Source organism: Drosophila melanogaster, chromosome 2L (assembly GCF_000001215.4).
Source record: "Drosophila melanogaster chromosome 2L".
Lineage (NCBI taxonomy): Eukaryota > Metazoa > Arthropoda > Insecta > Diptera > Drosophilidae > Drosophila > Drosophila melanogaster.
This window is the reverse complement of record NT_033779.5, coordinates 9,632,584-9,658,518: the sequence shown is the minus strand read 5'-3', so window position 1 is coordinate 9,658,518 and position 25,935 is coordinate 9,632,584. Positions and strand designations below refer to the sequence as shown.

General features: G+C 44.5%; 2 protein-coding genes across 3 annotated transcripts; both read right to left on the bottom strand.

Annotated features, from left to right (window-relative positions):
• Positions 1-1,094: 1,094 nt before the first annotated feature.
• Positions 1,095-1,919, bottom strand: CG33299 (uncharacterized protein). Of its 2 annotated transcripts, NM_001201831.2 has the most exons (2): positions 1,863-1,919; positions 1,095-1,799 (listed from the first exon to the last, which is right to left on the bottom strand). In NM_001201831.2, the coding sequence occupies exons 1-2, from the start codon at positions 1,872-1,874 to the stop codon at positions 1,293-1,295; spliced, it is 519 nt and encodes a 172-aa protein (NP_001188760.1). In that variant the 5' UTR covers positions 1,875-1,919; the 3' UTR covers positions 1,095-1,292. The 2 variants fall into 2 exon arrangements, with proteins under 2 accessions (NP_001188760.1, NP_995671.2); NM_205949.4 differs by having other exon boundaries at positions 1,095-1,919.
• A 573-nt stretch (positions 1,920-2,492) lies between these two features.
• Positions 2,493-24,340, bottom strand: Apoltp (Apolipoprotein lipid transfer particle). Its single transcript, NM_205948.3, has 20 exons — positions 24,191-24,340; positions 16,701-16,838; positions 15,873-16,606; positions 15,643-15,802; positions 15,342-15,585; positions 12,729-15,270; positions 12,318-12,661; positions 12,044-12,254; positions 11,623-11,981; positions 9,602-11,564; positions 9,372-9,530; positions 7,768-9,314; positions 7,086-7,710; positions 4,759-7,027; positions 4,528-4,697; positions 4,388-4,474; positions 3,766-4,325; positions 3,508-3,708; positions 2,750-3,440; positions 2,493-2,668 (listed from the first exon to the last, which is right to left on the bottom strand). The coding sequence occupies exons 2-20, from the start codon at positions 16,771-16,773 to the stop codon at positions 2,606-2,608; spliced, it is 13,002 nt and encodes a 4,333-aa protein (NP_995670.2). The 5' UTR covers positions 16,774-16,838; positions 24,191-24,340; the 3' UTR covers positions 2,493-2,605.
• Positions 24,341-25,935: the final 1,595 nt, after the last annotated feature.

Genomic DNA, 25,935 nt, shown 5'->3' with positions numbered 1-25,935 from the left:
CTATGTTTATCCGGCCAGATGAATGAATCATTTGGAATATTTTCATAATTAATTAAATTCCATCACCACCTGAACCTGAACCTGGACCCGACCTGTTGGAAAATTGAGCAATGAACAATGGTTTCCTGGGTGTGTCAGAATTTAATTACGAAAAAGTTTTGCTGCTTTTGCGTAGAATAATGAATTCAAGCAATTTCAAATTACTTTGCATTTACTCTGTTTCCTTCAAAACGAAACTTTTCAAGTTGTCTAAAAATGGAGAAAGGATAAGATTTGAAGAACAAATGGATGAACTATTTTAGCATGTGTGTCTTTCTGTTTGTGAATGTAAATGAAATTAAAGTTCCCGACACGTAGGCAAACACATTGTGCACTACACATACATACATATGAGGCACATCCTTTGGATACATTTTGCTCAACAATCGTGTGCGTGTGGAGCTACAAGTTGTGCATAAATAATTTGCGGCAGCTGCGCTTGATTGACTAACTGACTGACTGAGTGACTGACTGCCCTACGGAATGACAGGCATTACGGGAATGGGAATGACTTTACTAGCGGCGTGCAACAAATGAAAATCATTGACAATCGCGGAAAAGTTGCCCGCACGTCCCCTTCAAGGACATACGGGATATAAAACCAGGCAATACCTTACCGGATGAGAAGGCGTTGGTTTTGTGGGTGGTTGGTCGGTTGGGTGGCTGACAAGCTTGGGGTTGTGGAGCGTGCGCACGTCATCGGTTTGAGGGAAACCTGCCCCACACTTTCCCACACAGCGTCAATCAATTCGGAAAAGTTTAACGAACCTGCGAGGTATATATGTCAGTTGTCAGCGTGTGTATACGCACTTTGCCGCCATCATAAAAAAGGACTGCTCAAAAAAAGCTTTGCTCGAAAGTGTTCTGGGATTTGTAGCTTTGAATGAAAAAGTTATCATAAGCTTTCTAATTTTTGATAACAAATTTCGAAAGCTTGAAGTCTACATGTAAAGTGACATTTCTCTACTTCCACATTGTTATCAAGAACTTTTTAAGCTTTGGAAAGAACCCAGTTAAGATTGAAACCTATGGATAAATGCATATGCCGAAAATGTATGGAAGAAAATTGTATTTTTTCGTTTGTTTATAGACTTCAATTAGGTTCAGTAACGTCTTTTCTTTTCAGTATTTTCTGAAAACGCAGTACTTTATCTTAAACACTATTTTTACTCATTAGCTTTGTAAAATAATACTCTTCGATTTAGAGCTGGCATTCCAAAACTTACACACCTAACCAACCACGACTATCTTCATCACCAGCCGTGCTCCTTTTGCAGGACGTGTTTGTAGATGGTAAACGGAACAGGATAGGGCTTAGGCACCGGGATCTTGATCTGCTTAATCACCTCGACGGGATAAGGTTTCTCCACCTCGACGGGGTATGGCTTCTCGACGGTGTAGGGTATCTTCTTTTCGGTTATTTCGGGCACTATTTTATACACCGGCACATGGATCTCCTGCTGGACGGGCACGTGGACGGCATAGGGTTCCGGAATTTGAAGCCGAATTACGTTGGGCACCTGAACGGCGACCGGATGGGGAATGGGCAGTGGCACCTTTTCGATCACATGCACCGGCACATGCTTCGAGATCTCCGAGTACGTGGTGGGTGTGTGGTGGTGAAAGTGGCCATCGCCTCCTCCGCCGCTGCCTAGTGATCCACTGCCGCCGCCTCCGCTTCCGCCGTATCCGTAACCATCGCCATATCCTTCGCCACTATGCTCTGATGCGCAAATCAGCTGAATACTACAAATCAGAAGCTGGAAGACAATCCAGTGTTGAAGTCGGATTCGATGATTTCCTATTCCCATGGCTGCACTTACGAATCTCCACATTTTGTCTATGTCCGTGGCTACCTGGCCGGATCTCTGTGCAGCAATGCGAATGGCTGCAATCTGTCCGCTGGTTTTTATAGCTTGCCCAAAAGTGAAAGATTCGCAATTGGGCCTAGGACGGCCGGTTGATGTAACCATAGCATTGAAATAGAAAGTATTGCATTACCACTCGGCTCGCATAATTTCCATTGTGCGCTTTTCCAGGGAAACGTTATATCAACAAATTGGGTTCAACTGGGTATCAAGTGGTTCGAGTGAACGGACATGGTCCATTCCATCTCGAATCGCCTTGGCTAGCCTCGCTTTAGGGTTAAGGTTGTTACACGTACTTGAGTTCTGCCTGCCGTTTCCGTCAACCGTGGCCGTGGCGGCACCAGCTGCAAAAGTGATAGTCATCCAAATGGTCCACCGCAAGTGGCTGCCACCAACTTGCAACATGCAGCATGCCGCATGCAATCGTTCGTTGCTGCTGCTGCTGCTGCTGCAGGCGGTCGGGCAACTTTTAATCAGCAACCGCGATTGGGGCAGACAATGAATAGGAAGCAGAAAACTGGTCGGGCGTGTCACTTGTTAACTTTGGCCAACTATGGCCTGAAAATTATGACACCAAATGCATTTATATATGGTTTGATTTATTTTTACAAAATATGCCTGTCGGTTATGCATTAGAAAAACCTTAAATTCTGCACGGACATAACTGAACTAGCTAACTAATTGTGGCGGACTATAAACTACGACATTACATTTGTCTCGCTCTCCGGCTCGTCTCCCCAGTCCCAGTTATTGAAGGAGTCCTGCAAATGTGAATAAATAGAATAAATATAGAATGAAATGATAAGGTTCGAAGTTAATCAGCCTTTCCTATAGCCACTTACATAGTCGTCTAGATCGTACTTCTCCTCTGGCAGAGCCTGTGGTGAGCAGGCCATGTAGGAGACGCCCGTGTTGTGGGCGGAGCACTCGCAGGTCTGGCTCTGGATGGGCGTGGCACTCAAGGCGACCCGTTTGGCGAAAATTGTGGCGAATCGCTTGATCGGATACTTTCTCTCCGGCTGCAGCTTGCGGGCACTGAACACAGATCCCTGTGTTTCCACCGCTAGCGTTGTACAGATTCCCAGATTGCTCTTCGGAATGTGGGTTGTGTTGCGGGTTTCCGCATCACCTTCGGGGAACCGCTTTGAATAGACCAGCTTGCTGTCCAAGCCAAAGAAGTGTCGCAGCTTTTTGTTTCGCTCAAAGTCAAACTCCGTGTCGGCCAGGATGTGGAGGTTTACGCCCTCCTCAAGTAAATATTGCAGGATCGAGGTGTAGTCGAAGCGCATATCCCTGGCCGCACATTTACTGCACGAGAGCAGGATGAAGGTTTTCGATACGCCCGGACGGAAGTTCAGCTTGGCAGCCGCGGAAATGGCCATTAGGATATCGTTGCTGCTGCCATTTCCGGTGTTAATGTGACCAAAGTAGTCCGCCAGCTGTTCCGGCTTGGAAGTGAATTCGTTGTGTTCGTATATGACACTCCTGGCTTTGTCATATGGAGAAACTCCTCCGAAGGCCACCACAGCGTACCTGGTTGGTTTTAAGGATTGGGAAACGTTCATGCAGGTGAAACAAAAACATTTTGGAAAACACTCACCGATTGTTCGTTATCTTAGCGGCCTGCAGCTGCTCTTCTATGCTGCTCACCACTGTCATGATGTTCTTGGAAGTTTTAAGATTGGCATTGCATTCCTTAGCTTCAACGATGAAGACGACGTCGCTGCTTTTTGGAATCTCTGGCCCTGAGAGCTCCATGAATGTTCCCTCTGGCACGTATGAGCCATTCGAGAGCTGGCAGCTAAACAAGTAATGATTAATACCCAAAATTTGCTTATTAGAAGGTTAATCAACTTACAATACACACTGAGAAGGCACCCGCATTGGAACCTTCAGAGCTGTACAGGCCTCGATGTAAGCTAAAGCTGCTGCACAGGCTCCTTTCACCGCCGGGTGTCCCTTTCGAATTGGCGGCGACTTCATGCCCAAATCCATACACATTTCATAGAAAGGAGTTGGATCGAGGACTGCACTACAGGTGGCCAGTATACCGGTGCGGAAGAAGCTGGTACAGGCATCACTGACCTCCTGGCTGACCTCTTGGGTCTGAGCCAGCTTATTCTGCCTGCACTGCTTCAGGCTCCACGAATCCGTGAACAGCTGCGTCTCATTGGAGATCACGCCACTGGACATGGTGTACTCGTCGTAGGGCTCGTTGTTCAAGGTTCCCAATAATCCCGCTGTTCTGCCGAAGTACCAACCACTCACCTCGAACCAACAGAGATCAAACTGAACATTGCAGTGCAGACTAAACTCGGTATCTGAGGTGATGGAGAGTACGTCCAGATCACGATGGATGTTCACATCTCCGAGTTTAAGAGGTAGGATGGGTTGAGGATTGCCATTAATGCTTATGTGCTGAATATAAGTTCAAGAGATAAATATCTACTGGAAAAGATCGGTTTATATGGTTAACTCACATCTGTTTCGAGGTCGATTTCAATCAGTTGACCATTCGCAATAAAGCTCAACTTGCGTGTTAGTCCTTGGCCAGCCAGGGATTTGCTCTGAAAGAAATATATTTACTTAAGTAAACAAGGTATATTCCCTATATACCTACCGCTGGTTCCAAAAGCAAAGTGAAGTTTCGTTTGAAGAAATCGTGGGCTAGCAGATAGCTGCATTGCGAAGTGGAACGTCCATTTCCTAACTCGTCAAAGTTAAGATTCAGACCCACATAACGCTGATCGAAGGTCATGTAGTGACGCGAGTCAATCAGCAAGGCGCGAGCTATAGAATAAAATAATAATTAAAGTAAATTTAAAAATAAGTATATCTTCAATAAACTCACAGTAGTACGGTGGCAGCCAGGTCTTGGGATCCAGATGGGTGCGCATGTTATAGAGCTTCATGACGATCGATGAGTTGGTCTCACTAAAGAAGCTCTGCGCCTTGGCGAGCACCTGGTACTCGGGAATCTCCTCGAACCGGGGCGTCTCGTTAAATGCATGCCAGGACATGGGTAGCTTCTGTTCAAGGTCGATAATGCCCACTTCCGGATCAAAGACAAACTTGGTCTTTGCCTCCCTGTACATGTCGGCTGTTTCCAAGGCATTCATGGCGTAGTTACGGAACTTATTCCTCACCAGACCGTAGACCTGATGCAGGCGGTGTTCCAGTTGCAGTTCGTCTGCCACCCAATCGACCTTGGCCATTACTTCATAGTACTTCTGCACCATAATCTGCACCTGATCAATTTTCTCAAGTTCTTTGATTTCCTGCCAGATTTCGGTAAGAACCTCGTTCAATTCTGCGCCGAAAGGTACCAGCTTGAAGTACTTCTCCTTGACAAAATTCCAGGCTATCGTTGAATACTTCTTAATGTTGGTGATGGCATCGTTAGCCTTGAAGTCCCGGTAAAGTCGCTCCGCATCAGCAGTAAAACTGGATACCTTGTTGAAGTACGGAGACTCCGCCAGCTCATTGGTGCGCTTGTATATGAAATCAAATACCTCCTTGCTGAGGTTCCAGGCTGTTGTCTCTATAAAGCTAATCATCTTGAAAAGATGAGGCTCGAATCGCTTTAGGACTGCCTTCCAGTGGTTCTCCGCCAATGTCCATGTCTTGTGCCAGAGGTTTTCAATGTATTTTATAAACTTGATGTGCAGATCTTTAATAAAACTGTCGTATTTTGCGATGCCCTTCTCTAGCAGACCGGATATATAGACGAGACTCTCGCCATGGAAAAATCGGGCCACCGCATCCAGAAGATTGTTATACGTGGTTTTAATGGTTTCGATTAGCCACACAATGCTGTTCCGCAAAGCCTTTCCAGAATCTCCCATTGCCTGCCACAGTTCAGAGAAGATCTTGGGCAGTGACTCGATATGATCTCTAATGGCGAGTTCATCCAGGATAGTTAGCGTGAAATTGACTACGTTCTTGATATAGAAATCATTCGCCTCGTACGACTGATTTACAAACAATCGCAGATCAGCAAGATCCTCCTCCAAAACGCTCAGCTGGCCAATATCGTCGATGAAATCCCTATTGTACTCCTTGGCTGTGTTCCACACCACGCCCATGGATTCGGTGGTTTCCGTATAGATAGATTTAATCCAAAAATCAATACCTTCCGAGAAAGAGCTGTACACCGATTTGCCCACGGCTTGGATTTTCTCGCGAACTTCTTGCCGGATTGATGGACGCCAGTGGAAGCGGCCAGTAATAAGACGAGAGTGATTCATCTTTAGATACGAACTGACATCGATCACACGTATCTCCTCGTAGTTGCGCCAAATGTCCAGGAATGCACTGCGTGTATCCGGAATGTAACCGACCATTTGAAGATTCTGACTGGCGTCCTCCGTCAAGTTGAAGTCCATTCGAGCATAGCGCTCCAAAATGTCCATGTATATGTAGCCCGAGTGGTTTGTATCAGGAGTATCCCAAATTGTGGCATTCAATCCGTAAATCGGATACCGTATGGTTGGCAGCAAGTGTAGTCGCACTGCGTGGAATGGTGACTGGCGTTCGTATTCCAGTTCCCGCTTATTCACATCGAGCAGAGCCAGAAATTTACCATATCTCGCCGGGAAGATATCACGCTTGTAGTGGGCTGTAGACTCCGTCTTATAGTAAGAGTTCATGGCCGCCAAAGTTCCATTTAACTGGACATCCAGTTCGGAAGCAATATGTTTGCCGTACACGTGGAAGGTGTAGTTGGTGTGGCCCAATTCACTGTATCTATCCGTCAGCTGAGCACCCAGCTCAATAAGTTGGTCAGGATATTCCGAGTAGTCGATGGTCAAGTGTGTCCTTAGCAGATCACGCAGTCCACGATAGTACGTCGCCTTGCAGTTTATATCCTTCTCCAGGAGGGGATGTGCCACCGTCAGCGCGATGGTGCGATGCTCCCGATCTCCACGATGCAGGGGTTCTGCCTTCCATTGCAGATTGCTGTGTATAATCTTGGGCTGTTGGTCATAGTTGCCGCCCAGCCATTGGAAAGATAGGTCGGAGTTAAAGTTTGTGTCCGTCATGTAGTACTGTCCTGAGGAGGAGAGATTGCGCTTCGGATAGAAAATTTCCAGGGCAAAGCTCTGGGACTCATTGCCAACCTAAGGGAAGAATTCCTATTAGGTTATCATTCTAATCATGATCGATCGTTTCGCTTACCTTGCTGAAATTACCCAGCTCCAAATTGTATCCAATCCATGCTGTTTCCGACAACTCCAACTTTGAGTGATGCCTGACAACTTCGGGGCTGACATCCTCGTACTTAGTGCTAAGCACTACGGCACGATTCGGATGAATGGCCACCACCTTGAAGTCCTGCGCCTTGAGCGTGGCCCGTGAGTGCAATTCACCGGTCAGATTGAAGTTCTGCGTGTTCCTTAGCTCATAGATCTCAATGTGCTTCACGTCCTGGCTTCCTGCGGGGTCGCTGGCATCCCTGGTGCTGACAAAGTGAATTCCCAGCGGTTTCACTTCGTTCTCCAGCGAGATGTCCGTTGTCTCCTTATATATTGGCGCTTTCGCCTGTTCCAACCGCTTGTACTTGCCATCGAGCACTTGCTTCTCATTGTAGACGACCTTGACATTTCCTGCATCCTGATTGCGACGCTTTTGCAAGCCATACACAATATCCGCTCGATGCCGTGTTGCCAATGGAACTTCTATTTCCACATTGCCATTGAGATTGTGGTTAAAGTTGCTGCTGTCGCTATCATAGTTGCTGTTCAACTTGAAGTAGGCAGTATCCTGGGGCCAGAAGCAACGACAGTAGCGGTAGCTCTTTCCACTGCAAGGTAAATTAATATTTATAAAATGAATTAAGAGTAATTGTTCGTTAACTCACTTGTTGGTGGTAAAGTTAAAATCTGTCTTTAACCAACTGACATTGAGGAAGGTTGGCAGTGTGCTGTTGAAGATTCCATGCATATTGCTTAGCGAACTGACGGACACATCCAGATCGGTAATGCGACGACTGGCAGGATAATCCAAGGATCCCACCACGTTGTGGTGACCCGACTTTTCCAAGTCATAACTTCCCGTTAGGGCAAAGGTGTGCTCATTTTTAAATTTGGGCGTGATTATCTTTGCAGAGAACTCTCTTTGGGCTCCCTGCTTGTGGAGCAACTCAAAGTCACCCTCCACTACAGACAAGTTTTGAATCTTACCCCACTCGACGTGGCCCAAGCCCTTAAGGTTATTGGTGGCATTTTTATAGGAGATTCGAGATAAAAGCTTATTCTGTGCTTCAAAACTCTCGTAGCTGGCCTCGAGGACAAAATCAGGATTGTTGAACTGCTGGCTAATCACGTTGCCCTGATAGCTGGCACTCAGCTGGTGGCGATCTCCAACAGGCAAAGGCAATGCGGTAATAACTCTGAACTTAAAATCATCAACTGACTTATATTCTGCACTACCATTCACGTCGAGATTCCATTTGGAATCGACGCTCAGTCGTCCACCCGCCTGTAACTGGGTAAATGTTTGTCCCGGGTTCTGGTACTTGGCACTAGCGTGAACAATTCTTGGCTTAGCATTTGGTCTCTCCAGGTAGTTTTCCAGTACCAGCTGCATGTCCTCGGCTAGAATCCAAGACCACAGGCAACTACCTCGGCCTATATACTGACCGATCTTATACTCGCCCACTATGTGGCCTCCTTTATTGAGGAAACCGACGTCGGAGTGCAGGTGCACCGTATCGATTCCGAGCGCCTTCCATGGGGTCTCCAAGCTCAAGTCTCCCACCAAGGAACCTTCGGAGTTGGGACTAAGATTGCCGTAGAAATTAATGCGAGCGATTTCTGGTTCCGTGCTCTCCACTAGAACTGAGAAATCCATCGCTCCGTTGGTCTTGCTGACACTGTAACCTCCTGACATCTGACACATTTTGCCATCCTCAATGGCGCTAAAAGAAAAGCGAATCTTCTTCGGTCCCGCCTCATGGATGTTAAGTTCAATCACACCATCTCGACCGCCAGCTTTGGGCTGTACCCTTAAAACGACATCGATTGGCAGACTATTGGTCATGCGGACGGCTCCTGTGACTTCATATGTTGCCATATTTCTGTACAAGAACCCTGAGACATCATATCGGCCGGGATCGCGGGGGCTTCTAATCGCAGTACCGTGCATGGAAATGTTTCGGAAGTTTTTCATTGGAGTCCACACCTCAATGTTAAAGACATCTTTTTTCTTATTGGCACGCGCTCCGTAGGCTATACTCTGGCCATTCTGGCTCAATAAGTTAAGATCGAAATTGAGGTGGGGATTCTGACCCTGGATGACCAGAACAGAAGTGGACGCCATCTGAAGTGGCAACATGGTGGTCTTAATCCTTCCATTAGCGTTAACAATATAAGAAGGATCAGTGTGCCAATCCGTGGAAATGTGAAGCTAATAAAGAAAATAGGATAAGTAGGCTGTATAATATACTATTACTTTTGGTATTACCTGGTTGAGTGTTCCATTGTCGGTTACCTCGAATCGAATATCAATGGCTTTATCCACGGCTGAGAAGTCTTTCTTAAAGTACACCTGGCATCCATAGTGGGGAATAGCGTCCGTCTCCAACTGAATGCCCACGGAAGTTTCCAAGAAGTTGTCCTCGTTCTGAGTACAAAATTTTGTTGTTTAATATAATTGTTAATAAATTAGCTTCGTTTTTAGACACTAGTACTAACCTCTATGGAGGCAGCCATCGAAAGATGTGTATGGGCCGTAACCGCACTGATGTTGCCCTTATAGGCATTGTCATCCAGTTCGATGTGTCCGTGAACGTAGATTTCGTGAAGCATTTCGTAGGGTGTGAGGAGCGTAACCTGGACATCATGCGCCTTGGGCTTAACATTATCCTGCAGTGCGGTGTAGTTAAACACAAAACCCAGCTCTTGAGTGTTGTCCTTGTCATCGTTGACTATAAATTTGACGCGCTCATAGAACGCGTTGAAGTTTAAGTCAACATGATACTCCACAATTGACTTTATATTCTTGGCCACCGCAAATGGTGTAGTCACGGTCAAAAGATTGTGGACATTTATGTAGTCAGGATAGTGGAGGCGATCCTTGAACTCCACTTTGCCCTGTGGCAGTTCCACATGGCCTACAACCAGATAGAAATCTATGATCTCCTGAATATCCACATTACCGACAATAGTTGGCCACACAAGAGTGTCCACCTGGAAGTTCGTGAAGTAGGAGAAATACTCCTCATCGGCATCTGGTTTGTAATCCGTCTCAGCATTAAGTGGTTTGAAGTCCGCGTCGTAGAGCATCTCCAATTCCATTTTATTGCTGCCCAGTTGATTTACCAAGTCAGACTTTGGTTCTCCATTGATTTTTACACCCAGCTTATAGTTGGACATCTTGCCGTGCAACTGAAAGACAAACTCCTTCCTCTTCAGTAGCTGAACAATGAAACCGTTCTCTTCAAAGCCAGCCAGTGGGGTGAATACGTGGTAGGAGTACTCAAAATCGGTTATATTCTGCATGTGCCATACGCCAGTGAATCCCAGGGTGACATTGTTCCACAAACCACGCATGTCAACACGCTCCGGATTAAACAGTGCAAATATTGCCGCCTGTTGGAAGCTTTCGATCGGCGTGGCCACACTCAGCTTGACATCGAAGTTCAGGAGATTCTTAATATCCGCCAGGACCTCCACTCCAAGAGCTGCCGTGGGAGCCCTGACCTCCGCCACGGCATGACGTTTCTTTTCGTTTAGACCAAAGCGAGCGTTAATGGTGCCAAATTTCTCCAATGGAGTGGTGATGTTAACGGTTAGCATGTTATCCGTAAACTTTTTGACATATCCGTTCATTGTCAAAGTGAACTCCCGAAGATCGAAGTTGAGGGAAGCTGCTCCACTGACCACCCGTTGATCGCTCAGTGAGAAATGGGCCACCAGACCACCTTTCTCGTAGCCCTTGAATGGACTTACCAGATGCACTAAACCAGAATAATTATTGTATCGTTGGTTTTTCTCAATCTCCCAACTGGAGTCCATGCTGTAGGTGTTAAATGTATCATTCTGTCCACTGTATCCAAGATAGAGCTCTGTGTCAACCTTTTTAACATCCATCCAATGCTTTACCTTTACATTAATCGTGGGAATATCCCGGATGGTGCTATTGATGCCGAAGCGAACATCAAAACTCATTAGTTGATCGTTGACGTCGTAGTCGCTCTTGTAGCCCACCTGCAGCTTCTGATCATCTGCCCAGAAGAGCGTAGAGTTGACAAGGATCAGATTTTTCAGACTATAAATGCCAGCATCAAGGCTGTTGACTCGCCAGCCATCGAAAGGCGTCCGCAACTCGGCTTTAACCCAGTTATGGAGTGTGTGGCCAGGCAGAATACCCGCTTCGTACTCGAACTCGATCACCTCGTTGATGCTCCACGAGGCGTGGACCTTTCCGAAGTATTTGGGTCCTCCGGTAAAGGAGTTAAAACCAAAGTGAATGGTGCGCTCCGGATAGGTGATCATCAGATTTCCATCGTAGTGCTTTGTTCCAGGACTATTGTATTCCGCAAGTAGACCCAGTCTCTGGCTAGGATCGCGATTAGCATCCCACTTCAGTTCTAGAGACAGCTCCTTGCGCTTGTCCACATTTAGCAGGCCAACTTGAATATGTACATCCCGTATTCTAAGGTTGTTAGACATGAATTAAAGACACTGTCTTAGAAAATGTGATTTAGACTTACTTATCCATGTGTATTTCCAGCTGCAGGAGTTTAGGCTGCTCTGACAACAATTTGGCATTAATCCAGTAGTCACGTTCCTTGACCTTTAGTCGCACCTCCGCATTGGTATTGCGATTATGGGCATTGGAAGCATACTGTATTGTGAGGCCATAAGGATCTTGGTCATATTTGGCTTGAATATCATAAAAGATCAACAACTGTTTTCGGCGATAGATAATGTTGAGGGAGGTTATATTGAAGGATGGACTTTCCACAATCATTTTAAGATGGTGAAGAGCCTGAACACGCGAGCTGCGATCCTTGTAGTTGGCCTTGACTGCGACTGAGTGTCCAGTAAACCATGAGCCGTTAATAAAGATCTAAAGAGATTTTAAATTAAATAAAGTTCGTACGCACATTAAACAAAAAAAGTAATTCTTACGATATAATCCTTGGTGGCTTTCTCGTTCACTTTAAGACTGGCTGTGCACGAATTGAACTCCGGTACGGTCACGTTCATGTAGGCATCAATGGCAAACAGATTCCGTCTTGGCAAATGGACAGAAAACAGTCCAGTGATTTCCTTCTCAGGAGTGTACTTCAGACCAACGATGACATTGTGCTCGGTTCCGTTTTTGATGTGTTCTTTGTGCCTTCAAATAAGGATAACACATTTAAAAAACTTTAAAAAATAAAAGATTTAAACATATACTTACTTAACTAAAATGCGGTAGTCAATCTTTGACCTTGGAAGCTTCAGTTCAAGACTGGCTCGCGTTTGCGTTCCATCCAAGAAGGAGTCCTCTGAATGGGAGCGAGCAAAGATCAAACGAACCAAACTGGTGTAATTGGGATTGACATAATCGGGCGCATTATTGTAAGTGATCATTCCTTCGGTGTGGCCTTGAAGACTAAGCCACGTGGATTCCGATGCGAAGTTTAGCTTGGGATATGCCGATGTTTGTAGCTTCATGTTACCGCGATACTCCGTCTTGCTCTTATCTCCATTATTAACCAGCTTTCCGGCAAAGTTAATCTCCTCAATCTTATTTGCTTGGAACTAGATTAGAACAAAAAATTACCTTCATTAATTGATTAATTAATTAATTAATTAGGCAGATACTAACCCTGTATTTAATGGTCATGTTGGTTGAGGTGGTTATCTCACTTTGGACGACGTTGCCCTTGATCACAGCCTGCAGCTTCTTGGTCTCAAATGAGAGATCCACATCATGTTGCTTGATACCATTCTTCTCGTTCACTTTGACGGTGCCAGCCAGACCAGTAATGTTGACACCATTAATGGCCAGCAGCATACGAGGATTGTAGATCCAGGCAGTGAAGTCCTGGTGCCTTCGCAGCTCCATTCCAAGGTCCAACGAACGATTTCCATTCGTATCTAAGTAGATATCCAAGCGTCTGAAATCCGGGTTTCCATCATAGCTGCACCCAGCGGAGACACGATTAGGTCCATTCACAAAAGCCACGGATGCATTGAAGGCATCGGGCACCTTGGTCACATTTGCAACCAGAACCCGGGGAACCTTTGAGCCCGGAGTAGTAAACACCAGCGAAAAGTTGTTGTCCTCTTCTTGCTGATCCCATTTGTACTCGAACACGTACTTCTTAGCACTTAGATCAGACTTCTTCAGAATCAAGCTGAAGTTAAGTGGTCCTGCCAGCAAAAGGCTTGGGTAAATTTCGGTGGCATTGCTCAGATCTGGAACACTGTAGTGGGAGCACATCTGCAATCCAATGGCCTGATCGAGAACTGGCCAGGTGCATGTGGAGTTTGCACTTCGATTGGCAATGCCCGCCTGGGGCAGTTGCTCCTCCCGCTTCTGAACCAACAACTCGGATCGCACACTGAATATCTCGTTTTTGTCCCGGGGAAGATCAAACGAGAACGAGACCAGATTACGGCCACGCACCTTAAGCTTGGCCACCAGTTCGGAGTTAGAATAGAGATTGCTCTTCACCTTGATGCCGGATTGTTCCCAGAACATGTCCGTCTGCATGGTGGTGATCACATCCACGGACACCGAGGGCTTAAACTGACCTTCGACATCAAAGTGCCAATCGGTTGGCGGATCCATTTCATCCAGGTTGCCACTAACACGAAGATCTATGGAGGAAGCTCCAAATGCATGAATGGCCAATGGAAGTCCGACTGCCAGAGGCACTGTATATGAGGCATCCAGAAATACCCGGGACTTTGTATACGTAAACTCCTTGCCGGAAAGTACATTCTTTGCCTGCTGGAAGGGATTGAATTTGGCAGCCAGGGCCATCACCTCCACCAATGACTCTACGTTGAAGTAGCGCAGATCGTTGCCAAAGACCCGTAATCCAAACTGTGCCCGTGGATTATTGTAGTCGTACTTCAGCTTATAACCAAGACTGTCAACGTTGCGATCGATCTCCTGCTTTCGCGTGGTACTGACATCTCGCTTTTGTCGCTTATTACCTTCTAAGGACTCCTCAAAGTCGTAATCTTCGTCCACTTCCTCTTCGGACGCACGAGCTTGTTCCTGAGCCTTTCTCTTCAGTCGCAGATTATCCAGACTCAGCAGATTTTCGAGGGTATCGTCTTCCTCGGCGCTTTCATTGCCCAACCAGCGATTGAGGAAGGAGAGCTTCTTGCGCAGCAACTGACCGCTCAAAGGTCCTTTGGGACCAAAAGCGTTAGCCGCCAACTCCTCCAATCCTTCAGCGCGGGCGGTGAATTCAAAGAAGTTAACTGACTGGCCGAAGAGATCGGCAGTAAAGTTAACACTCGCAATGCGTGGCAAGTAGGAATCGGTTCCAAAGATAACATTCGCATCCGTGGTTGTTCCAAAATTGTACTCGTCAAAGAATAAACTGTGTTCGTAGTTCCTCGAGAATTTGCGGATGTCCATTTTAAAGCGTTCAGAGAGCTCATCATTAAGCAGCAAACCTTGAGCTTCGATGCGAACTGGGGAATTTGATTTCGCCAGGTTGGTCAGATGGGACCACACGAAGGAGCCCACCTGATTGATTTCCTCATGTTCCAGGATCGATTTAATGACCCCAACTGATATGTAGTCGGGACATCTCATGGCCTGCAAGTAGCTGTATATACGCAGTTCCGAATTCAATGTATAGTTGCCGTAGTTATCCAGGAAGTAGCTTCGGTGTCGAGCACAGTCAACCCTTCGGAAAGCCAAAATACCGTGTAGGCGAATATCCACAGGGGCTTCGTCCTCACGAATAATCCACTGTAGCTGTTCGGCGAATGCAGATGACACCACTCCAATGTTACCTAATCCCTTCAGCAAGATCACCATACGTTCCCGGGTGCGACGCTCTCCCTTAAACAGGTTGTACAAGTTTAGAAACTCGGTCTCTAGAAGATTGATAATCTGCTGAACTCGAAGGTTCTCCTCGCACGCTTCGTGGTGTTTGCAAAAGCTGTGCACCACCGCAGTGGCTCCCAGGGTGTATTCCGCGTCCAGTCTATTCTTGGCGTATTCAAGGATCGAATGGAATGTCTCCAGGGTCTCTTCGTCGGGCCGTGTGATGAAGGACAATGCGGTCATCCAGTCGTGTGCCATTTGCTTGGTCAGTTTTTCGTTGATAATCTGATCACGCATCACTTTATATGAGGCTGTGCTACCAATGAAGGGAAGCGATTCCAATAGGTGATTTCTGCAGTAGACGATTTAGAAATGTTATTTAAAGTATATATTAACTAGTTGCTCTAAAGTATGCTTACTTACCTGCCCTGTTCGCAGGTACTAGCAGATCGCTGGAGCAGCACGGATAGTGTCTTGTAGTCGAGGCTCTTGGAGGTCTGCAGAAAGTTGGTGAATACATCGATGAACTCACGCTGGATATTGGGAAAGCCAACTCTACACATTTCCACCAAAAGTTCCCTGGCAGCCTTAATTTCATCATGCGAGGGCTTTACGGCAGGTGTATGATCAAATACCAGAGTGGCACGCCTTTCGACTAGTTCGGGATCTGTGGATCAATACTCGTTTATAAATTTCATTATTGAATCAATAAGAAATGATTTACTCTGTTCTAAGAACTCTCCGGCGCTGTAAGACTCCACACCGTCGAGCTTCAGCCGACTGGTACTGGTAGTCAGGGCACCTGAGCTGGCGTTGGAGAAGGGCACCAGAAGGTGTGTCTCCAGACATTTGATTTCTTTATAAACGTTATTATCAATGGTGAGCTAAGTCAAATTATATAAGAATTTATTTAATTAGTTTCGAGACAATGATTATTTTACAAATTGCACTTACATTGCAGTGACTTTGGGATTTAAGGATTGGCCAAATGGTCTTGTCGTCGCGGAATGTGTAAGGCGTAGTCTGGAGAACTGAGTGGGTGGCATATCGCTGTCGGCAGGAGTTGATGTCCTTGGTCTTGCGTATCGTGACATAGGAACTGTCAGTGTCTTCCAGTGCATACTGCACCTGGCATTGACCGGAGACATCGGTTTCAGTTGTATTAGCATCGACGTCGAAACGCATCATGGTATTCTGAAAGGCCGAAAGGATGCCCTTCTTGATGTTGAGCACCCATGGTGTCTCCTGCTCCTGCGGACACACCTCGCTGATGAGGCCGTCGTGGAAAGCAAATCGGAGAAGATTCTTGGTAAGATCCACATTGAAATCAGAGCTTTTAGGGTGCATATTATCATAGTTTTGCGACTCGGATTCTTCGTTAGCCAGATTGTCATAGTAGTCGTACTCTTTGGTCTTCTCGGAGGAATCGCTCTCGTTGTCATTGAGCTCGTCCAACGTATCGTACAGCTTGGCATCGTTGATCCTCAAGTAGCCCTCGCAGGGCTTTGGGAAGAAAATTTCCAAATCGGACTTCAGCAAGAGGTCAGAACTATTGTCGCCGGATCCGGCGAACTCGGTGCGCACAGCCACCGTGTATTGATATTTGTAGAGTTGTTCGCCATAATTGAACTTAGCACTTTTCGAATCACATTGAGGCCGTCCGCAAATCCGCGGATCTTTGAGTGGATCTACAAGGAAGAAGGTAAGAAGATTATATCTTTGGTATGAAATAGATAGCCTTTTGCTTTTAAATAATTTAGTATAGAATTGGAAAATAATTACTTTCTCTCACTGCCTGAGTGTGTGCGATAAGCAGAAGCAGCCAAATAGCCGCCTGTGGCTTCAATCCACCCATTGTGGGCTTCTCCTTGGCTATCGAGGATTCTTCGGATGAGATTGGACCAGGTTACATGTGGAAACCTGCAAGAGAAGAGTGTGACATGCAAGTTGAAGATAATCCTGTTCAGTTGCGACTTCATTAAGAATCATCACTGCCAGCTGACTGCACCGACTACTCGGTGCCTTTAATTGAATAAATTTTGCAATTGATTGGACAAAGGGGAGAAACAGCCGAGTTAACTTCAGAGTGCTCGTATTTGACATGCTGACACCAGCAGTAACTTCAGAAATGGCAAAATGAGCAGCCCGTGTAGTTCTGTAATATTCGCAAAATGATTTCTCACTCAAGTGCGTTTTGTTTGGGAATGGGTGCGATTTCCTTTGAAGCCGCACACATCCCGTCCAGAGCCATCCGTCCATTATTATAACACGCCACGCCCCCTGGCCATAGCACCCTGTGGAGCCGAATGCAAAGCCAAAGCAAATCAATTGAATTTCCACTTGATTCCACATAAAACACACAAAACCAAGACCCAAGGAGTATCCACCAACCCTCTGCCATCATTAATTCCAGCAATAAAGTGGGGGCAGCAGGCGGAATCCTGCGAGGCGTTCCCGACAGCTTCGATTGATGCCAACTGTTGTTTGCATTTGCATTTGATTTTAAAGCTGCAGCTCACAAAAACAAAAAAAAACAAAAAAAACTAAAAAGAAATCAGAAGAGAAGAGTGTAAATCCTTTTTTGTTTCGCTCCATGCACTCTGCTGTATTGAATCTTACGGCTGCATATAAATCCTGCATCCTCTCTAACAGTGCTGGCATATTGCTGACTCAAAAAAGATTTTGGTGAAAGTCAACTGAATTAAATATATGCATTAACTATACCGTAAAAGAGTTCAAAAGATGAACCAGACAAAAATCCGAGCTTATAGAAAAAAGAATATTCGGGATCTTCTTAGATGCTTTAAACCAATTGAATGTTACTTGGCTATCATCCTTATCATAAACTCCAAAAAAGGACAAATTTATAGAGATTGATAAATGCTAGCAATATACATATACATGCTTCTTCAATTTAATTAAATGCTAAAAAACTGTACATGCGAAGCGGAATTTAAAAATTTTCCGAAATACGTCCATGTGAACACATCTGTCCCACAAGGCCATCCTCCTCCGCTTCCTGCGGTCTGATTGCGGTTCTGGCTGCTTGCTGACAATGATTGCTGCAAGAAACAGTGAGAGCACTTAACACTTTTTTGAACTTCGACTCCTGCTGCAACTTATGCTGTTCCGGATTTGGCCAGCGTGGCGTGTACATCAATTCGTTCATTTCCATCGAGGACCTCCCTTTCTGCGCAGCACCCAGCAGCACCTCCCGTTCGCAGGATAACTGTCGGAATCCTTGTGTGCGGCTGTCACAGATTGAATTGCGTTTGCTGGTGGCTGCCCGGGTAAATAATGATTGCAAATCACGCTGCTGACGCCAATCGGGCCAAATTGCAGTTTCCACTATGTTTTATCGCTACTTTTCTCAGCAGGCTCCTTTCGTTCGAGGTTCTATCACTTCCGTTAACATATTGATATATGGTTGTTCATCAGGGATTTTAAAGAACAAAGCTCAGCTTAATATTTAAGTTTTAAATTAAAATTGATAAGCTGGAGTTAGCTGGTTCCTATTACACACAAGCAGCTTAGCGAAAATGAATTCAAAAAATTAATAATCTTCAAAGTTATGGGCTTAAACCAAATTTCGTCAACCAAAATTGGTTTAGCAGCGCTGCAGCTTATCAATTTAGATTTCCCACGCACGATGCATTGAGATTAGCTAGTCAGCGCCCCACAAAAACCAGAAAACCAAAAAAAAAACCAAAAAAAAAAAACAATGTCAGCTTGAATGCACTGCAGCGAGTCAGTGGTTCCTCCCACCCACACCCGCCCACTTCAGTATTATTATCTCCCTGTCAGCGATGACCCCATGACCCTTAAAATCTGCACCCCAACTTGCAGGTCATTCGACTACTCCTGTTCTACACAAATAGAAGTTTTGTTGATTTGGTCCAAATGGAAGTCAAAACATCTCAACCGTCTGGAAAATTGTTTACATAGTTTTTTTTTTGGTCAGTAAGAAATATGAAAATATTTTCCTTTTGCTTTTGAAGCTAAAACTAAATTTTAGAGTCTTGAGCAAAAAATTTAAATATTATCATGTTATAACAGTGTTTTTTTTTCTCAGTGCATGCCTCTAATACTGCTGCCGTTTTTATCCGCAAAGCAGACAAAGCTGATAAGCGATAAGCGGCTTAACTTCCGCGACTGCTCGGACGAACGAGGACGTGAATCCAGATTCGGAATAGGAGTAAAACTATCGGGGCTTGCTAACCAGCATATATATAATTTGACAACGATTTGCAATTTGCAATAATGGAAAATGGGATTTCTGCGGCCTGCTCTTTGATGATTTTTGCTGCACTTTTTGACCTAAGTCTTTGAGCTTGTATACACACCCGACACGACCCCGAAATCAAACGCCCAAAAAAGTGCAATAACAAGGCAGAGAGCACATAAATTCAAGCTTCCCCACCTCTGTGGCCCTCCTCACCCATTGCGATCCCCAAGCAAACAAAACTTACGATTACTTGGCCAAAGCCAGAGAAACTCAGGAGCCATTTGTTTTCATATTTCCCCCCTTTACACATTCACACCTCCCCGGGCACCTCTCATAGAACATTTCCCAGGCAAACATTTTGGTAAAAATGTAATTTTCAAGTGAAGGTGAAGTTGCAGCCGAGAAACTGGCAGAAAGTGAACTGCGAAGGCTCTGGGGCCAAAGGGCACATGGAGAACTTTAGCAGATTGTTAGCGAGTTAAAAGAACACCTGAAATGACGATTTCAAGTAGTAGAGTTATGCATAAGCCTTTCACATATATAGAGATCGAAATTTAAGAACTAGTTAAACAAAATTGACAAAGAAAATAAATTCTTTATAAATAAACGAAATGAATTGCTTGACTCTAAAACAACAAGGAACCAAATGTTTGTGCTTTGTAGCAAGTCATGTGACAAATGGAGAGCAACATTGCGTATTTGTAAAAGAATTTATACGAATTTTTTGATTACCAACCGATTCCGGAAGATACAGTACAGTAACTCCAAAGTTGATTTTGATTATGCCTTGTTTTCTGAGTCTGTCTGCTGGCATCATGCCCTGTGATCCAATGGCAGTAAATTCAACAAAGGGGAATAAAATGCAAAGAAATTTTCCCAAACATAAATTCCAAAGTAAATGCAATTACGTTTGCTGCAACAATTTTCCGGAGCGAGGCGGCAAAGGAACACCTTTGAAAAGGGTTAGGATGTGGGGGTCGTGCGTGGCACATATGTACGCACTCGCATCCATATGTTCCGCATGAATTGTAAGGCGGAAATTCTCATCGTCGTCGTCGCTGCTGGCATGCAAATCTAATAACAAAGTACGAAAAGAAAGTTACCCATGCAGCGAAGGAAACACCAACTCTAAGGAGTTGCAAACTAAATTGGAGCTGGCTGCGAAAAAATTTGCGAACAGAAAAGAAGAGCTGGAGAGGCAGATCTCCTTCATGACCATGGCGCTTATTCGAAAATTTTGAGTGCGTGGCATGCAGCAGCGCCACCGGAAGCAGCGGCAACAAAAGCGACAAAAGGAACAGGAAACGATGACAACGGAAGCATGCAGTCATTGCATAAAGACGCGGCAGTTTGTTCCCGCCTCACATTCCTCCATTTGCAACTTCCACTAAAAGGCAAAAAATGATGGGAGCGCAGGGCATTGAGGCCGCTGAGATCTGACTTATATTAGTTTTTTCACAAACGCCACCAATACCGCGCAAAAGTATATGGTATTTGGGGTAACAAGTGTAATAGGGTATACTCTAAGCTTTCTTATCAAATTAATGATCTTACTTTAGGTAGAAGGACATGAGGATATAGGATATGATAAATCTAACTAACAATATTGCCATAACTAACTGATACTTTAAAGCCTTATGGCCTTTGGAGATACCAGGTACCATATAGTCGAGGCCCTGAACAACAAAGCCCGTTGGGTTCTGTTGCCTTCTCGCCACCTGGCTGCCATTTTAGCGCCATCACGCTCCGCTCGGCATGGTCTTCTTGTTATTGTTGTTCCCCTTTGTTTTTGCACCCAGCCGACTGGACCATCGTGGCCCTAATGGCCTCCAAATGGGCGTCGTGTTTGCGCTATGCCCCCCCTGAAACTGCACCACTCATCGCTCGCCTATCCCAACGTGCATACAATATGCAATGCATTTTTTCATGTTCGATAAAGACAATAGGTGTAAGAAGGGCGGACAGGTGGTGGAAATGGACGAAAAAGGGCCAGAAAAAGGCAGGCAATTGAAAATTATGTGTATCACTTGAAAAATGGCTAATAAACGAGATTAAAATTGCCAGAGGCGTGATTTTCAGCTGCAAACTGAGAATTGCCAAGGCAGGTGGGTAAAAAAGAGTATAACGAATAGGAAATGGCCTGGTATTGCATTGAGCACAAACTCATACTATGTGTCCTAGGTAAATTGCTTTAGGTGGGCACTTGTAAAAAGGATAATGGAGAGGAAAAAATGTCCGAAATTAGAAAATATATATACAAAGTTTATTGAGAAGAACTGAATCATCAAAGGGCATCGTAAGAAATTTAAAGCATATACACAAACTATTCTTGGTTTAGGTTACGACAAATTATGAAGTCAAGAACTAAATAGAAATTTAAGAACTTCTAAACTTTTAAAGAACCCTTAAACTTGGAATAGTATGAATCTATGCACTGGAAATCTAGAATGGGAGGTACTTGTTTATGGCTTTAAACCACACCTTCTTTCCATTCCGTTTTTCATTTTATCCGTGCGAACTGCTCAAATCAATACGCATACGCACCGTTGTACGGCTGCTACAGCTCTTAAAGCAAGTGTCGCTCGCTTTCAGTTTGGCAAACATTTGCATAATTTGGCAATGCTCACTTAGATTTTGATGCCAGTTGCTCTTTCGCACATTTGCAGTGAACGGAAAGAAGAACTATTATGCAAATTTGGTTTAAACGTTGAACAAAAAATATCCCCACGCCGTTTGTTTGGCTGACTTGTAGTCAACTGCAGGCGTTTCAGTGCCATTCCCCACTGAAGGTGTTACCAAGCAGTTGGCTGTAAATAGTGCTCCTCCGCAGGAGAACTCCCACCTCTACCCTACTGCCAGTTTGTCCGTTTGTTGGTTTTATGTGGCTTAAATCGTTGCCGTTTCTCCACTTGCTCCAGCTGCCTTTTTATCCCTCCCTGTTGCTATCGTGGCTCCTGTCGTTGGGCTACTTAGTTCTTAGTTGGTCTAGTCGTGGCCGCACTTTTGGTTCGTTTAATTTTTATGGCTTTGTAATTAAAAAAATTATGGCAAAGTGGTGCAAAGAAGGGAAACCAAAGAGGAAACTAGCCATCTGTTTAAGGTCCTTTTTAACGTTTTTCCCGGCCTGTCTCCTTATAGGGTTTCTAATTGAAAGCAGAATGCACGTGTTGCTCTTAAGGCAATCGACCATTTTAGCTATTTGGGTGAATAAGCCTAGTGTCTGGCGAAAGGCTATAAACCAAACAGATAAAATTTATGTGGATCATAATGAAGCCTTAAATAGGTATATTCACGCATATATCTAGCTAGTTCTTGCACTTCATTTTAGCAGTCTCTCCTCCTTTACACTGGTTTACTTTCGCATCCATCTTCACCTCAACTAATCCCGGTGCTTTGTCATGTTTAAGGTCCAGACATATGCAGGAGTTGCCCCCATGCAAACCTTTCCAAATCTTTTGCCAAGTCGGATTGATGTCAACTGCTGCAGCGACATTTTTGGGCTAACTTCGGGCCAAGTGGTCCGACCAACAAGTGGACAGATCGCTTGAGGAAATTAAAGGAAAGCCGCACAGTGGGCCCCCGCTAATGCGCTCTGTGAGTTGCTGACGTGCATGGTGACATTTGAGTGCTTTGGGAAAGCCATAATCCTTTCACCTGCACAATCTGAATCTGTCACCTGCAAGTGCTGCATGTTTCATGTGTTGGATTCAGTGTGAAAGCAACGAGCATACAACATGTTGTGCGGAAAACAATAAATGCGCTAAGAGTTATGGAGCTCCCTTTGTCTGGTGTTAAGGGGCAAAATGTTTTTCAGTCTTCTTTTACAACATGAAGTGGACTAAAAACCATGCTTAGAGTAAGCAAAGAGTCTATCAAATAATCATAAATCTAAAGATAATTCATAAAAAAATTTGAAGTATATAAGTCATCTATTGGGATGACGTAAAAATAAGATGTTTCTGCATTTCTTCCTACAACAATAAAGAACGTGTTTAAAACTTTATAATTGATATACGGTATAAAAGAATAAACAATATTATATCATATAAAAGCATTTTGTTTTCACTCTTATTATGGTTAAAATATTTTAAATAAAAGCATTCCATTTTTAATGGCTTAAATCTTCTCGAAAATCCAAGCTTATATATAGTTTTTTATAAGTGTAAAGTTCATCTTCATTTTACTTAGCTGCGGAAACGGATCTATTTTTTTTTTTTCAAAAGTAGTAGCTGATTTCATTCTGGAATCTCTTATCATTTGACAGTAATCAGTTCAAAGTATTTGCACGTTTTTGTATTTTTTTATTGATCAGATTATTCACTCATATAATGTTGTATTTCATTTATAGATGAAACACAATGAATGATTAAATGTACTCCAGTAACGGTGCAAGCATTCATTTGATATTTTGAAAATCAATATAATAGCATAGTTATTCATTTATATATAGACGTAATAGCACATTTAATATGTCAATTCATAGTTTCACTGCAAAACATTTCACAAGAAGAGTAAATAAGACAGTTTGAAACTGAGAGATCTTTCTCTGCTCTTCCTCGACAGTTGCTTATCACTTCACACACTTTATTTATAAGACCCGACATTGATTAAACTGCGACTATTCCCTCTTGTTTTGTATTGAACTCTTGACCCAACTTATCTGGGTACGAGACTGATTCCGATTTAAAATCCACACGTATGCGATGTTAAATAGTGATTTCAACGACATGTGGCGCACAGGTTTTCACAGTTTGAGGTTATTTTCGTAAACTTTCCACGTTCTTTCTCCACATTTTCCGCTACATTTGGGTTTTGCACCGCAATTGCATGTTCCCCATTTGAATTTGCAGCTTTTTACTGCACTTTATTGTAAAAAAAGAGCACACATTAATGAGCTGCATGCTCATTTCCGGTACGTTAGGCACAAACTTGCACAGGCCAGCTAACCCACGCACACATACGCAGAGACTAAGGAATTAAGTGCGACGGCGCAACAGGATGGCGTACAAGTGCCAACGAAGGCAGCAAATGGTGAATTTATCCTTACTTCCGGTTCGAACGCGCCGCCAAACCGTCAACAGGCTGGTTCTTTCTCTCTCTCGCTTTCGTTTCCGGTTCCGTTTTACAGCTCGCCACTCCACTTAAGTTCTGAGGAAGCGTCCGTTGCCCACGAAGCGGCAAGCACGAATGAGGCGATGGATTCTGGCTGATGCTTGATTTTGATGCTGATGCCGCCGCTCGTTTTCCGCTCGTTCGTTCGCAGGCTCTCGGCTGAGCCGACTATCGGCACAGACACTGGGGCACTCGCCCTGTAACCCCGCGATGCACTGAGAAAAAAGATTGATTAGAGCGAAAAAATTAATTCTCTCTTAAAGATAAGAAACTATAAGTCTGCCACTTTGAATACTTAAAATTTACAATAAAATATTTTATTTCTATGTTATATTGAAGAAAATCGTAATCGTAATGCAATCTTTTTTCGAGTGCTTGATGTCAGGCCCACTTTTGGCAGATAAGAGACCATGTCTTTTTTGCGCTGGAACATCTACTCGGGTTTCAAAGTGCGTGGTGAATGAATGGGGGACTGCGAATGGGAATATCGGGAAGTCAGGAGTAGAGGCTGAAGCCGGGTCATGAATGAAATTGTCGCGCGCATATCAGACGCATGCCAACACAATCGAAGTCACCGCTGCAGTCCATCCTAATGGCTGTCAGCTCATGTTATCGGAACTGGACTGGCCGAAAAGCTTCCCGCTGGCTTGTCGCCCACACAAATGCCTTTGGTCATGCCATATTTCAAAGGATTTTGCCGTGGCACTCTATGCCCCGTGAATACACTGGCCTATTGGGCATGTTAATACTCTACCGTATCCCCAACTTTTTGTTTTGATGCGATTTCGATTTCATACTGTCAAATGTATGCCGCTACCACTGATGTGTTTTGCTTATCGGTTTGAACTTTATATTATTTATTCCATCGACTCTGGTCCCTGCCACCCCAAATGCCTCACGCTGTGCGGTGCGTATTTATTTTGTAGTAAAATCAACAGCCGAACCATAAAGAGAGGCCAATCCAAACAAGCGAAGAACCGGAGGACCGGAGTCGCAGTTGCCCTTCATGCGATTGTGGCTGATTGATTGCAGGAGGAGCAGAGATAACACAAGCGCGGCGCAGAGACAGCTCTGATAAGTGGCGTATGGGAGATGTGTGATAAGGAGTCAGGCGAAAGGTTATGGATTGCTGTTAGGAAGATCGAAGCTATCAGCTCCATGCTCTGAATGGTAATATTTTCGAAGTGGATAACATATGGGCCAAGAACTGAGCAAATCCGATGACCAACAGACGGAAAAGTTAATATACTTTATAAGATCTGAGCAAATATAACGCAATGGTATAGTGCTAGCAAGCAAAAAATGTTATATACAAAAAATATTGTTTGAAAGTGTGAGAATATTTGGCTTGTGTGTGGTTTGCTATTTGTGATTTCACCGGCGATTGTTCAATAACACAAACGCTTGTCGTGCTAAAATCGGAAGTGAATGCCTTCAATGGCATTGGTGTTTTTCAATAGGGCAAACGAAGGCAGACCCCTGGCAGCTGTTGTTGTCTAGTTGGGTCAGATTTTTGGGGCTCGGTATCCAAGCTGATCCGGCTGCTCCATCTGTTGCGGTCCATGGCCTGCTTGCTGGGTCAAAAAATATTCCAGGAATTTAATTTTCCAATGAAATATGAAAAATATTATGAACAATTCGGTGGCGCAGCGCGGAGGGGCTAAGGCATGGAAATCACAA